Raw genomic sequence first — 14923 nt, forward strand, 5'->3', positions numbered from 1 at the left:
CCAGCTGTGGTCTCCTGGTGGTGACACCAGGAGGTAGGCCACTGGGAGGGGATGGCCGTTGGGTGCAGAGAAGGACCCTGAGACCTGGCTCCTGATGAAGAAGCCCCTGGGGGGAGCCGTTAGGAGCGGAAGACGGCAGAGCCCGGGCTGCCAGGCCACCAGGCTGAGCCTCCCTCACTTCCTTCTGAGGAAAACGTCCCTCCCCCAGCCCCTTTGCTGTGCCCTGGTGTCACAACAGCAGGAACGCACAAGTCCCCGACTTTCTGCCTCTGAGCAACTGGTGACTCAATGATGCCGTTGGTCAAATGCACGTTGCCTTCTTGTGGGCGGTTGTTTGTTTGCCCAGCCAAGGGGAAGAAGGGTTTTCAGTAACTAGCCACTCGGAAGTGCAGTGCTGGGGACTGAGGGGCCTAAGTCTGCCCAGGCCAGGGAGGCGTGCGTTCGTGCCGGGTGGGGGTGGGAGACCGTGAAACAGGGACTGCTTTGTTCCCTGCCTCGGTTTACCCCGGTACAGAGCAGACAGTCAGTCTTTCAGCCCCATCTCTTTAGAAAATGGGTCATAATGGGCAAGGCCCGGATGGCGAGGCCCCTGAAGGCCAGTCGAGGGCTGAGTCAGGGACACGCCCTCCTTACGGACCTGAGGCAGGAACGAGCAGGCCAGGAGGGTGGCTAGTGCGCCCCCTGCTGCCCCTGGAGCACCCCACAGGAAGGGGCCTCTGTCTTCCCTCTGCCCAGATTTCTCTTCCTCGTTTCTGTCTGTTCCTTTCACGTTCCACCATCTTTTTCTTTCCCCATTTCCCAACTTTAGGAGAGAACCCTGAATATCAGACTAGACCCTGAAAGCTCCCCACTAACCTGGGTTCCTGTGGTGGTGGTGGTTATTTTTTGGAGAAGGAGAGGCTGTGTTTGGTCCGGAGCTGTTGGACCAGACCAGGTGGGAGAGGCCGGAGGCCACGGAGGCTTGGACCAGACGTCCACACTGCACGAACCCCGCCCAGGCTGGCCGAGCCCCCTGCCTCCGGTCTGCATGCTCCCCGCCACAGTAAGAAGAAAGGGAGAGGTCTGAGAGAGGACTGCGATGCCCAGCACGGTGTCTTCCCTGGGACGGACAATGCCTGTCTCCCTCTCCTGGGAGGGAGCCGAGGAGCCACGGAAGCCCCGAACAGCTCAGAGTTGGCTGCTTTCACAGAGCCCCCTGGCCGGGGCCCGCCTGCTGGTTCTCCAGATGCCGATTCTTTGGCTGGATTGAAGCCTTTAAAAAAGCGACACCTTGCATTTTATTTCACTCCTTTTTTTCTGAAAAGTCCAAAGGACGTTTACAAGCATGAGCTCTGTGGGTTTTATGGAAGCCCATCAAAAAGCAGGGGTGGTTTCCTTTATCTTTACAGGGTGGAAAATAAAAGTGCAGAAGACAGAACGATCCTTCTAAGACCACACAGTTCTTCCAAGACAGAGGGGAAAATCCCCTGTAGGTCTGTAGGGCCCGGGGGAGGTCTACGCCCGACCAGAGCTGCTTGCTGGGGAGTACCGGGGCCTCCTCACCGGCCACAGCCAAGGTCCTCACCGCTCTGCAGTGGGTCCGAAACCCCATGACCCTCTCTGCTCATGCGGGGGCCTGGAGGCCGGGAATAAAACGGGGGTGGAAATTCAGCCAAAACACTGGGAAGGAAACCAGCCTGAAGCCTTTTCCTCTTGGTTCTCTGACTCCTAAAACCGCCCTGGAGTCAGCGGCAAGGGCTGGGGCGGTGTGTACCGCAGGCCGTCCAGGGGGTCTTCTCTTTAAGGGGTGCTAATAGGTGTGCTGGTCCAAAAGCGGTTAGGGAGCACAATGTTTGGGAAAGGCGAGGTAATCTGAAACACATTTATTCTCAAAAAGACTGCATACGTTTCCTGTTACTAATCACCGCGAATCTCTTACATGGTGTAAGAATGTACTGTTCCCCCTAATTATTTGCCCGAGGACCCCTTTGATGGGAGACCGTCTTGTGGGGGTCGGGTTCCACAGAAGACCCTCTGGGAATTGCCCTGCCTCGCTGTGCTCGAAAAGGAACAGGGAGCCCGCGACCGGGCAGAGCGAGGCGCCACAGCGGCGTGTGAGTCCACACGCGAGCCTCCATCCCTCCCATGTCCCATGTCCCCTTTCTCCCGAACCCACTGCCTGTGCGTGTCTCTGCCACGGTCCTGCCGTTTGTGCATTAGTGTTTCTAGTGCTCCCCTTCTATTGTACACTTGTGAGTGAGGACTGTGACAGCGAACGTGTAAATGTGGACACCCCCCCCCCGATACCTGAGCAGAGCCATCGGGAGCCCCCGCTCATGGGTGCTGGCCTGGTGCTTTCCAATGTGACAGTGGCGGCAGCTACCGAGATGGCCCCTGGAGTGACTGCAGGAGGTGCAGAGAGACCACAGGGGTATGGAGAAAAGGGACTCTAAGAATTTGTGGGGCGGGGTTTTTTTTGCCATGGTCCTGCAACCTACTTGGATGACTGTTGACAGGGCATTCAGTTTCTCTGGAGCTGAGTGTTTCATGTGACAAAGAGGGACTTATACCACATCCAAGGATCCTTCTAGCCCCACAGTTCCGTGGCTCAATACCTCTGCCAACTGCCCCGATGCTCCTTCCTAACTTCTTTCCTTTTTCACTTTCAGCTTTTAACCATCGATGATAACTTCTGTGGCCTGGATATGAATGCACCCCTGGGCGTGTCCGAGATGGTGCGTGGCATCCCTGTCTTCACAGAGGACAGGGACCGCATGACTTCTGTCATCGCGTATGTCTACAAGAATCACTCTCTGGCCTTCGTGGGCACCAAAACTGGCAAGCTGAAAAAGGTAGGCACGAGGTGCTGTCATTTTGATTATTGTGAAGACAGTTTGTCCCCCCGGGATGGATATAATCTCATGTTCTTTTGCTGTCTTGGGCCTGGCAGGCGAGTGATACAGGTTGGTGGTAAGGAAGTATGTTGCTGTGAGGTTATGAATGATAATCTCGTCTCTTCTCTGCCTTTGTACTGAGGTTGCTGTGGGAATCACATGAAGGGAGTATGGATTTTTCTCTTCCCTGACGTTGTTACCCCAGCCTCACTGGGCCATCCTAAATGGTGTGCTCTTTTTAACTTGGGTTTGTGCCTAAGGCAAGAACATCATTAGGCCTGGATGGTTGGGGACATGGACAGAGGCAAGGGATGTGCCTGCTCCTCTTGCTTCAGACCCTCTGGCTTGCACATCCATCTGGAATCCATTCAGGGAAATGGAGGAAAGCTCAGGACCCACTGGAGTTGCTCCTGGGGCTAAGAGTCCAGTTGTGGGACCAGAAACCTTGGACATTATGGTGCCCAGAGCAGTTGCTTAAGGTGGAGTGGAACGGTGTGATCTGGAGGCATGGGCTTTCCCCCCTGTTCTGTAGGGGCACAGGGTGATGGTGGCCCACCCACGGTGGGGGCGGGGCGCCCGCCCATCCAGGACTGTTCCGTCGCCCCGCTCTGCTCAGGCGTCTCATCGCAGTGAGTCAGGGCTGGCTCCATAGTGTGCCCTGTGCTCTGGGACGAGAAGCCTTTCTAAGACTGCAGGCCACAGGTCCTGCTTTGGGCCTGGGGTATGAGAGTGTGCAGGCAGGTGGCAGGGAACAGAGTGTGTGTGAGTTGGGGCATGTGTGTGTAGTTGCGGGTGTCAAACCTGGAAGGGAAGGAGTGTCAGTGAATCGCCATGGCACTGGCAAGGAGGATGCGGGCAAAGCAGCCCACATCCAGCATTGCTCCTAAAGAGGTAACATATGACAAGTGTCCAGTTGATGGATAATTTAATCACAGCCTATGTAGCTTTAAGAATGATATTTTGGCCCTGGCTGGTGTAGCTCAGTAGATTGAATGCAGGCCTGCGAACCAAACAATCGGGGTTCAATTCCCAGTCAGGGCACATGCCTGGGTTGCAGGCCAGTTCCCAGCAAGGGACACATGAGAGGCAACCATACATGGATATTTCTCTCTCACTATCCTTCCCTTCCCCTCTAAAGATAAATAAATAAAATCTTTTAAAAAAATGAATGATATTTTGTTGCCCTGACTCATGCGGCTCAGTTGGTTGGGCGTTGTCCTGCAAAGTGAGGGGTTGCCAGTTCGATTCCGAGTCAAGGCACATGCCTGGGTGGTGGGCCCAGTCCCCGATCAGGACACGTGCACGAGGCAACCAGTTGATGTTTCCCTCCCTTTCTCCGTCCCACCCTTCCCCTCTGCCTAAGAATACGTGAATAAAATCTTCTTTTAAAAGAATTATGTTTCGTAGTTCCCTGCCTTTCTGCACAGAGCACATCAGACACAACTGCATGTTTTCCTTCTGCATCCGTCTCTTTGTGGTTGATGGCTTGTGTGTGGAGCTGAATTTTGGGGACGCCCAGACAAGGTGCTGTGAGGTGGCAGCGAGTTGTCCCTGCACAAACCCCGTGTCTGTTGCGGCCTCCTGGGTTTTTCCTCTGATGCACATTGTCGCTCGTCACTTGGACTCGCTGTGGGGAACCTGGTTGACTTCAGTGCCCTTCCTCCCCTCCCCATGCAGCTCCCGCTGTCAGGGGTCTGGGAAGGCGGATCCCCAAACCGGATGCAACTGTGTCTAGTGAGCGTCTGAATACACCCAGGCGGTGCACGCACGAATCGTTCTGCACCGTGACTCAGGGAGTACGGTTTGCTAAAAGCAAGTTCTCAATACCAAAGCTTTCCTACATACAGTTCATACATGAACTCATGCAATGGTATGTCCATTAACTGGCTCGTTGGGCAAATACATGGGATTGTGAATGAATATGTAAGCAAGGCAATTTGGGGTGCTTTGGCTCTTTTTTCTAGTGAACCCAGTCTCAGTGAAATGGAGAAATAACTTACTCCAAGGTGTTCAAAGATTCCCACACCCTGGATTTCCTACCAGGTGCCAGAGGCTCATTTACTTGCTGACAAGACTGAGTAGATCCTGAAGAAGTGGGGTGGTTTTTTTTTTTTGTGACTACTGTCTGAGCCACTTGGAATATGGTGTCAGAGTATCAAACATTGAGAGTTCAGTGCACATAACAGAACAGACAGTTATTTTCTCCTTGGGGAAAAAAAGAGATGTGATTCCCGGCTGTGGCTGCATCAGAAACCCAACACAGCCGACTCCCAAGTGTGTGCTGCTGTCAGACGGTGCACCGAGGCCCATGGGGGCTGCCGCGCTCACCTGCAGGGGGCTGTCCCCTGGCGGGAGGTCGGAGGGGAGCACATCTCCATGATGTGCTGAGGGCTGAGGACCCCCCCTCCCTGGAGCCTGGGCAAGCCAAGGACATGGAGACAACCCTCATGGGGCAGGCTGTGGGCAGGGCCTGGCCTTGATGTGTCCCCAGAGGTCAGCCAGGCCAGGATGACAGCTAATACCCGACCAGCTGGCTTTATAAACTGTGGGCCAGCATTTCCCATTTTCACTTTGGGGGGTTATATAAGAACGGTTCTGTTTCAGCCACCTGGGATATTACACTTAATTTCCAGAGCAATGGCGGGACTGGTGAGGCAGAAACATTTGAGAGGTAAGAGCAGAGGGTCGTGATGGGGGAATGAGCCAGCGGCCCTCCTGGGGACAGCCGGGCCATCGGCGTGGCCAAACTTTCTGCTCCACAAGCTCCGAGTGGCAGCCTTTTTAATAGTTTTGCTGGAGCCCAGCTACGGCCGCTGCAGACTCAGCAGAGCGGCCCAGGGGGACAGTCTGAGTTGGGAAAGGAAGGCTGGCCCGCCGAGTCTGTTGTTTGAAATAATAAAAAGCAAAACTGGCCAGTTTATTTATTTTTCCTAAACAATAGAATTTCTCACCACCCTTGCTCACTACGTACCACTCCCCTTTCCTTAGAATAACTCTGTCTTGCTTTTCCCAGAGGTTATCGGGACCACATTCACCTCTTGGGCAGAGGCCCAGTCGTGCAAAGCTTTGGGGCTGCAGGAGGACTTTGCAGGAAGTTTTGTGAGCTACTGAAAGCAAAGGGTGAGAATAATGGAAATCATACTGTAGCCATAATTACAGAGCTGGCTTCTCTGAGCCCTGTAATAATCTCCTGTGTGTACAAGGGCCTCGCAGAGTTCTTTGCAGCATGACAAGGGACTCACGGTGGGGAGGGCAGGCAGAAGTGGGGTGCGGGGGTTGCTGAGGGGAAGGGAACTTGCTGCGGGTTTCCAGGGTCCAGAAGCTGGACTGTAGTTATCCATGGGCTGCCCTCAAAATAACTGACTTTGTGTTTTGTTTGAAAGATGTGGGTCCCTGTCGTTTGCAACCTTGCCTGGGATGACCACAATTTCACTCCTTTAGTGCTCGCATCACATGAGGCAGGGGGCAAGGAGGTGAGGAGAGTGCCAATTTGGACGCTTTTTATGTTTTCTGATGTGTATATGTTATGGCTGGTATTGGCAGCCTTTCTCATAGTGTGTGTTAAAGGCATGTGCTGTTAAGAAATATGGCATGTAAAAGCTACTACAGTCACCAGGAGGTACCTGGGAACTTAGAAATGATCGGCAGACTGTTCCAGTTCCATTGACAGGGAAAAAATCTTCAGGCAAACACCATCCCAGTGTGCTTCAGGGTGTCTGTGTAAATCTGAAGACCTTTGGCCCAAGTTGGGGTAATGCGGTCAGTGTCCCCTCCTAGGGACAAGATCTCTTTGCTTAAAAATTTCGGCTGGGACCCACCCCTCCCTCCTTCTCTGCTTTGTACTTTCCTGCCCCTAAGTGATCATATTTTATGGCTGCTGCTCAGCAGTGAATTACTGCCTAACATTAGTGGGAGAGACTAATGCTCACGGTGAACCAAAACATCATAAACTTCCACTCGAGGTGTGATTGCCCCTTTCATTTTGTTACTGCATCTTTCCTGGGTGTTTTACAAGGTAAACTGTTCACAGCCAAGGGGCTGGGCACTCTGGATGCTGGTTAGGTGGCAGCTGGCTGGCCCCACAACTGGCTTCTGCTCGGATACGTGAGGCGTGCGTATGTATGTGCACAGACCACACGCAGCATACCGGCCTCTCTTGGTGGGAACTGGGTGCGTGTCACCCAGTCCATAGCAGTGGAAAACCCCCAAATCACTCTTTTCGGGAGTTGTCATGCAGAAGAGTTTAATCATGCTAATTAATTTTTTCTTGAGCCAGTTTTGAAATTGGTTTGCTTGTGTTCTGTAGTCTCTGAGCTTGGGTCCAGAGGGGACATACGGCCAGAAGTGCAGTGGGGGACAGGAGGACCTGCCTGGGGCTGCATCATCCTGACCTCGAGTTCTCATGAACGGACGGGGTATGCGTGTGCGCTGGGCTTGAGTCACCGAGCAGAGTCCGATCAGAGATGGGCAGCCCCTGCGTGGCAACTTCCTCAGTGTACCTGAGGCTTTTTTGGAATATGCACTTGGGACTTTGAATGAATTTTAACTAAAAAGAAATTTGTGCCGTAGAAAACACTCCAGATGGCTGGAGGCATCACAAAGCCAATAGAGACAGTGCTGGACTCCCACTTGCCTGGGAGGGTGAGTGTGTTTGGCGCAGGGTTTGGTCAGCGAGCTCTGCTGCGTTACAAGTTTCTCCAACCAGAGCTGCCAGCTGGTTTGCAAGTGGTTTGATGCCCAAGAAGAAAGAAAAAGAAATAGGGGCGAATCGATGCTGACAATTTTTATTATGAAAAAAGCACCATAGCACTTTGTATGGTCTTTTTGTCTTGTTTCGGCATTCCTGACCCATGGGTGCGCAAGCATGAAGCCTGTTTAGAACTCAGCCTGTGGATTAAGTTGGGGGTGGGGAGGCTGATGTTGAGGTGCTGTGGACCGAAGACCACCAGAGATGTTCCAGGGGTGCCGTTCTTCTTCCTCTCATCTCACAGCCGAGCAGGGACAGGAGCTGGCTGCTCTGTCATTAGTGCTAGAGGCCTGCGGATCCTAGGGACTGGCCTTCAGAGCAACTTCACCTCATGTCAACTCCACTCCTCATGGTCCTCCTCCCACCTCCTTCTCGTCTCCTCTGCTGGGCTGTCAGACTTTTTGTTCTTGTTTCCTTGATAGGTAGCTATGGGGAGCAGCTAAGTTGGTCCGTGTCCTCTTGGGCATAGGTGACATTCTCAGACAATACTAAGACCCACTGGCACTATTTTCTCCCTTTTTCTTACTCTGTGTTGGCCCCAACCCACCGTCCCTGCATGTCTCTGGGGAGACCTCAGGTGGTCACTGAGAGCTGACCTGAGCACGCACAGGGTCGGGGGGAGCCTCACAAGGCAGTTTTTGCTGCATCTCCTCTCAAAGCCGCTCGAAGCCAGTTGCTGGGGCACAGACTCAGTCTGCCCCTGGTGTCCTTTTGGAACACACCCTGAGAGCCCCAGAAAACACTACTTCCGTCTATTTTTTAAATGGTCGTTGTGAGTGCACATGATTTAAAGAGATGGTTTTAAATGAGCTTTGCCAAGTTAAGATTTACTGACGCATGTGCGCCACTTTTTTGAATCATATGGGTGTATATTTATATATGCACACTCGTATCAAAGTGGTCCTGATCGTAAATTAAACTACAAAGACATTAACATTGAAGAACGAGCTTCGGAAACACCCCAAATCATGCAACGCACTCAGTCAGCTGGTGCCGAAACGCCAGACACGCTGGAGGAATTTACCCAGTGACACATGCGATTGAAGTAAAATATTGTGCTTTACAAGAACGTGTCATTAAAATGAAAACTAGCAGCATATCAGGAGTCTGGCCATGTAACCAAGACAACAAAGATGGGAAAGGATGAAAGACATGATGTACCAGAGGAAGAGGGAGGCGGCAGAGGCAGGAAGAGGAAGTGGAGCCCCAGCTGTAAATGGTCCCCTTACTGCTGGACCCGTAGCTGGTCGGTTCTGGATCGGAGGAGAACAGCACTGAGCCCACCAGCGGAAGCTCTGACTGGGGGTCTGCTTGTTCTCAAGTGACTTCCTGCGAATGTGGCCCTGCCGCCTGCCTCTCGGGGGCATCACGGTCTTTTCTCCAGCAGCTCATTGAGGTGATTTCTCATAGAGGCGTTCACACGGACTTCTAAAATAGTGCTCTCAAGTCTCCCACGTGTACTCCAGACCTTCCATCGCAGCCCAGGAGACACGGGTATGTTAGTTATGGATAACTATGGAAGAAATTAACCCACACATACAGCCTTAAAACAGCGTTATGTTCTTGTGTACACTCTGGGGGTCAGGAGTTGTGGCGTGACTTAGCTAGCTGGGTCCTCTGGCTCCGGGTCGCTCACAGACGACAGTCCAGGTGTCCATTGGAACTGCCGTCATCCACGGGCCTAAGGCTGGAATGGGGGAGAATCCACTTTCAGTATCACATATGTGGCTGTTGGCGAGCCTGCAGTCCTCACTAGAGACGTTAGTCCCCGGCCACGTGGGTCTCCCCATGACAGGTATTCATGCAGCATGGCAGCTGAGACAGACGGAGAGGGTGTCCAAGAGGACAGCCATAGGCTTTTTGAAACCCAACTTCAAAAGTGATAACTTTTGCTGTATTCTATTCATTAGGACTCAGTGGAGTGGTCCAGCCCGCACTCAGGGGCTTCCACAAGGGTGCGAATACCAGGAGGCAGGGGGCGTGGAGGTCATTTTAGAGACTACCCGCCACGTTAGGGCTTTGTTTATGTGCCATCAAGGGCATCTGAACCAGCTTTCTGAAACTTCAAGTTAACTTTGGTGGCATGGGAGAGGGCACAGCCCTCTTCAGAGACAAAAGCCACCCAACGCCGGATCCTGTCTCCCAGGTCCCTGGGTGCTGATTATGCAGGCGTATCAGAGAATCCAGAGTGTGAACAGGCAGGTACAGAGTCACCTGCCAGACCCACAGGGCCAGCAGGGGGGGAGGAGCCACCCTCCACAGGAGGCCTGGGAGCCCTGAACTGAGCAGGCCCAGGTGCTCTGTTCATCCTAGGGTGAGGGTGGTGGGTGAGAGGGTTTGATCTTGAGAGATTTTCATCTAGGTGAGGTGGTGGGTGAGAGGGTCTTGGGTTTGAAATCAATGACTGATGAGAGCCCAGGTGCTCTGTTCATCCTAGGGTGAGGGTGGTGGGTGAGAGGGTCTTGGGTTTGAAATCAATGACTGATGAGAGCTCAGGTGCTCTGTTCATCCTAGGGTGAGGGTGGTGGGTGAGAGGGTCTTGGGTTTGAAATCAATGACTGATGAGAGCTCAGCACAGCCAAGGAGAACCCATGCCTCCTTAGCTTAACCTCTGCTGGGAATCACCTAGGTCTTTAGGAAGGGTTCACTTTCCTGGGAGTTGGAGCTGGCTGGAAAGAGAGGATGGGGAGCAGACCCTGTACTTTCAACTCCTGGTACCTACCAGGTACCACCCTAGGTGTTTTGTGTGGATTACGTGGCTTGATTATCTCACATCATCCTCAACATTTCCTTTCAGGGCAAATACTACCACCTCCATCTCGCACATGAGGAAAGGGACTGAGTAAGTCACCAGAGGTCCCCAGATTTGACCTAAGCTCTTCCCTTTGGCTGCTTTAACTAGTAATGGACTCTGCTGAGGCTTCTTTCTCGGGCTGCAGGTAAATCTTACCTCCACAGCCGTGAGAAGAAGTGGTTACCTGGCCTCCTGTACCTGGTCAGGGTGCCTATAGTTCTGAATTTAAGTGTCCCAGCCACACTGAGGATGGAGGTCCTCCAGCTCAGCCTTCAGCCATGGTTCTGTGCATTTTGAGTCTTCAAGGGCCCTGGCTAAGTTTAAACACCAAGGAAGAGGCTCCCACCTGAGAAACAATGGGACTCCCACCTACGTGGCAGTTCTTACTTCACCAATGCATCCTCCACGGGCAATGTTCCTCTCAGGGAGCAATTATGCTGGAGCCCAGATCCGATCCTGCAGCAGAGTGGGCGACGGCCTTGGGGAGGGGCCGGAGGGTTTCAGGAAAACAGACAAGCTGTGCTTTTCTACTTACCCCTGACCTGCCACCTGGGACACACTTGGGGTATGTGCTTCTCTTTTTGGTTCACGTGCTCTCTTCCAACACACAGCCTCTGGGACTGCGCTCCTGGCTGTTTTTCCTGTGGCAGGTCACCTAGGGTCCTCGTCCTCACTCAGGTGGAAGATGGCTGCTTCTGCTTGATTGTGTCCCGTAACTTCTGTGCAGACTCTCTGGAGCTGGGGGCCTGATTATGCCGTCTCTTTTTTAGCCTCTGTCCCCACCAATCTGGCCCACCTTCTTCTTTTTCCTTAATACCGGTCTCCGTAACCCAAGCTTCTTGGCCCCTTTCCCAGTCCTGCACCTACTTTCTCCACTTTTATCCTCTCAGCTCTTTCTTCCTGTCATTATATAGTATTGTCTTCTCAATTTATGATAATCCACTCATAAGCATTATCTTGACCAACTGGCCCAGGACGATCATCTGTCCTGAGGCAGCTCTGGCCCCATAATGAGAGGCTTTATAAATTTGGTGACTTAAGGGACAGAGTGATTGTGTGGACTGGTTTGAAAAAACATTGCTTTTTGACTTTCAGACCCCTTTTGCAGACTGCCAATTTTTAGGCCCACATGTCTTCAATTTGCATCATATTGATGATACAGGAGGAGTCACTGAGTATCCAGAACTGAGCAAAATGATGTGAATTTTTATGGCTGAGCTCGTGGCAGCAGTTTTGAGGGCCGTGTCAATCACAGAAAGCTCGTAAGGACTTGTCCTGTTGGAAAAGTGCTAGAAGGGGCCCTCTGATGCTTTCCAAGCCCTTCCTCACCTTCCATCTTCAGGTAGATAACACATATACGCACACAGGCATGGCTATATGCCCCCTCCCCCATGTACACACACACTGGGATCATACGCATGCATGTGCACCTCACCCCATGCACACCCGTGCGCACCCCATACACGCACACGTAGGAGCCAGGCCCTCCTCTTTGCGCTGCAGCCTGGGGCTGGTGCCCTCTGTACTCTGCCCTCCTGGTCTGAGCCCCGCCTCCCTCATGTTCTCCCTGGGAAATTAGCAGCACACCATCTAATCAGTTTACCTCTGACTCACCCACTTCGGCTGCAAGATGATGACAGAGTAGTGCTATTTAGCTGTCAAACGCTCTGACTACAGCCCAGACGGACAGCGCCTCACACAGCAGAGTGGCTTCTTCCTCCTCGTTGTGACGGTAATGAGTCTCCCAGTTGCTTTTTTAAGTGCTTTCCTGCATCTGCCTTTAATTTTCATGCCTCTTGCCTGCTGACCTTGCTTCCCAGCAGCCAGCCTAAGTGTGAGTCCCATAATTAGCTTAGTGATAATTTAATCTCTCTGCTTTACATTTGTCTTGGAGGGGTGTAGGTCTGGGGACAGGGGAAGGGGAACTTCACACCTTCTTTGGTCTTTGTTTTTGTCTGGAGTCTCTGTGTCCCGGGCAGAAACCGATGGGAGTAAATGGGTTAGATGAGGGGACATAGGCAGGGAGGAGCCCACGGCATCATGGGTGGACTCTGGGTAGGAAGCGGAAAAGAAGCTCTCTTTACTCCCATCCTTAAAGGGGATTCTCTTTCTTTGTCCTCATTTCTCCCCAGAAGTAGGAAGACAAGGAAGTATAGGCATACATACACAGCACTTTAAGATGCTTAGGTGAGAAGAAGCTTGCAAATAGGAAAACAAGATACTTCCTCAGTGGTCATGGCAACCATTCTCCTAAGGCAGAGAGAGGAAGGCGAGAAGGAGCCACTGAACGCCACCCTGCAGCTTCCCTCCTCCGCATTGACACATCCTCCCGGCAGTCTTAAGAACCGAGTGTCTGCCCAGGTCTTTATCTGGGGTTGCCCAGGCCTCTAAACTGTTAAGGACCAGGCCTGCCTGCTGCACGGAGCACGGAACCGACAGCCGGGAAATCTTGACGCTGTTGCTGGCTGCACTTCTGATTTTGGACAAATTGTTTATCCACACATATTTCACCTTTGGAGCCGGGAGCATATGAATGTAGGCACACCTCATCTCTTCTGTGAATGAGCTGAGGATCATCTGGCTTCACAAATGTAGAGCCTTCCTGGATGTACTAGGGGGAAAAACACTAATAAAAATTAAGAAGATGGTGAGGATCCCGTAACTCGGTGTGCTCAGTAAACACCTAAGCAGAGTATTCAAACTCCACGGATGTAAACAGCCCCGTGACCCCAGCTGGGAGTGGGGAAGGTCTCCAGAGGTGGGGGTCTCCACGGGAAACCGCGGATGCTCCAAATAGACACACTAACCAGCCCTTGCGGGGTTTAACTGTGTGTGTGTGAGTGTGCACACGTGCTCAAGAGCTCTTTGGAAGGACGTCAGGCGGCCCGGCGAGGAAGCCGGGAGATGGAACTCAGCAGGGCCACCCCTGGCTACTTGCTGCACTCCCACCGCGTGTGAGGGGCTGGGGAGAGTAAGCTGGGTGAGGGAAGGGCGGGCAGGGCCCACTCGGCTCCAAAAGGCTTGGGCTTCCTGCAGGCTGGAAACTAGGGCTCTGATTTATGAGCTAACATTTAATTAAAAGAGCAGCAGGAAAAAAATCTTCTTTTTCCTCTACAGGATAAATGATTCACAATCTGAAGTCATTTTGTTTCTTTTCCAAATGCCCCAGTGCGGTGGGAGTGTGTGCTTGTGTGAGTGACGGGACGTTGGCCCCGGGCTCCGGGTCCGAACCCTCTGAGGACGCTCTGCCTCCATGGCTGACCCAGCCCCTGTCCTCCGGGTCCTGCTGTGTAGCCCCAACACCTGCTTCTGGCTGTTGGTTCTTGCCCTGTGTTGCAGTTTCTCTTTGTGGTTTTTTTCTAACATCCTGGCCTGAAGAGGTGCTCTCAGTTCTAAGCTGCTTATAGAACTGTTCTTCCTTCAGCTGCAATGATGCTGCCTTTGGTGCTCACTCCCACTTCTAGGCACACTTTGATTCATTTCTTTGATAGCCTCTCAGTCCATCCATTGGCACTTGCCAGGACGGGCTTGAGCAGACTCCCAGCCTCTGCTCTCCAGGGGCCCCTCTTCTCTAGTGCAGCTCAGTCCGACATGGCATCGACCCCCGTGTGCTTAAGCTGAAAACCTGGCCTTTCTTGGGGGACATTTATTCACCATCACTGTCCATCAGTGTCAGTGGTGTGATAGGGACCTCTTTTCTGCAGGTCCTACCTTTTAGAAGTACCAATGCTTATTTGATATTTAGAAATGTATGTCTTCCTATGTGAGAGGTATCAAGTCCACTCCTCTTAGTATTTCCACACCTCCCTCCATCAGGAAGGTGCATGGGGCTCTGTCCATTGGCTACAGAAGCAGGAACCAGGTGTCCTCACCCCAGCCAAGGACCCGCCTGCCACTTCCCTCCTGTGACTTTTGAGCAGCATTGGAGTGGCCACTGTGGCCTCTTTGCTCCAAAGCATGAAGGAAAACCTGACTGTGAAACACACTGGAAAACCACAGGGGAACTGACCAGCTAAATAAGCCAGAAAACCAGCTGCTGGGCCGCAGCGAGGTGGCTTGAGCCAGTGGCAGGAACTTGGGTTTGCACTTGGTGACCGATTCTCAGCCTTCTCTGCCACTGACTCATTTCAAGGGACAAGGGACAATCGCCCCGCTTTGCAGGTCTTCGGTCTTATTTGCAGTGAACAACAGGGGGAATGAGCAGCGCCCTCCCCCACCTTCTGCCTGCTGCTGTGCTTATAAATACTCTGCCACATAATATCCTGGCATCGCACAAGGGGAGGTTCGCGGGGACATAGCACCATGTCCCAATTACAGTGTTGGTTACTGCTCGCCAGTCATTTCAAACTGAGCATGTCAGAAGCTGTAGACTTGCCCTAGAATCCCAGCTCACCATACCTGGGGTCTCTGGGAGGAGCAGGGAGCAACGCCCTAGGCCTCACCCGGCCTGCTGCCTGCTGCCATCACCTGCACCTGCTCTCTTCGGTCACCTGAAGGCAGGACCCTTGT

At 52.6% G+C, this 14923-nt stretch overlaps 1 protein-coding gene across 3 annotated transcripts in view; it reads left to right on the forward strand.

Annotated features, from left to right (window-relative positions):
• Positions 1 to 14923, forward strand: part of PLXNA4 (plexin A4) — a 440676-nt gene that overhangs the window by 114475 nt on the left and 311278 nt on the right. For all 3 annotated transcript variants that reach the window (XM_053657100.1, XM_037165822.2, XM_053657101.1), the window contains exon 3: positions 2649 to 2831. In XM_053657100.1, coding sequence (XP_053513075.1) covers positions 2649 to 2831 — 183 coding nt within the window. The remainder of the gene's footprint in view (positions 1 to 2648; positions 2832 to 14923) is intronic.

This window comes from Artibeus jamaicensis, unplaced genomic scaffold, assembly GCF_021234435.1.
Source record: "Artibeus jamaicensis isolate MK-2021 breed Jamaican fruit bat unplaced genomic scaffold, CSHL_Jam_final scaffold_3307, whole genome shotgun sequence".
NCBI lineage: Eukaryota > Metazoa > Chordata > Mammalia > Chiroptera > Phyllostomidae > Artibeus > Artibeus jamaicensis.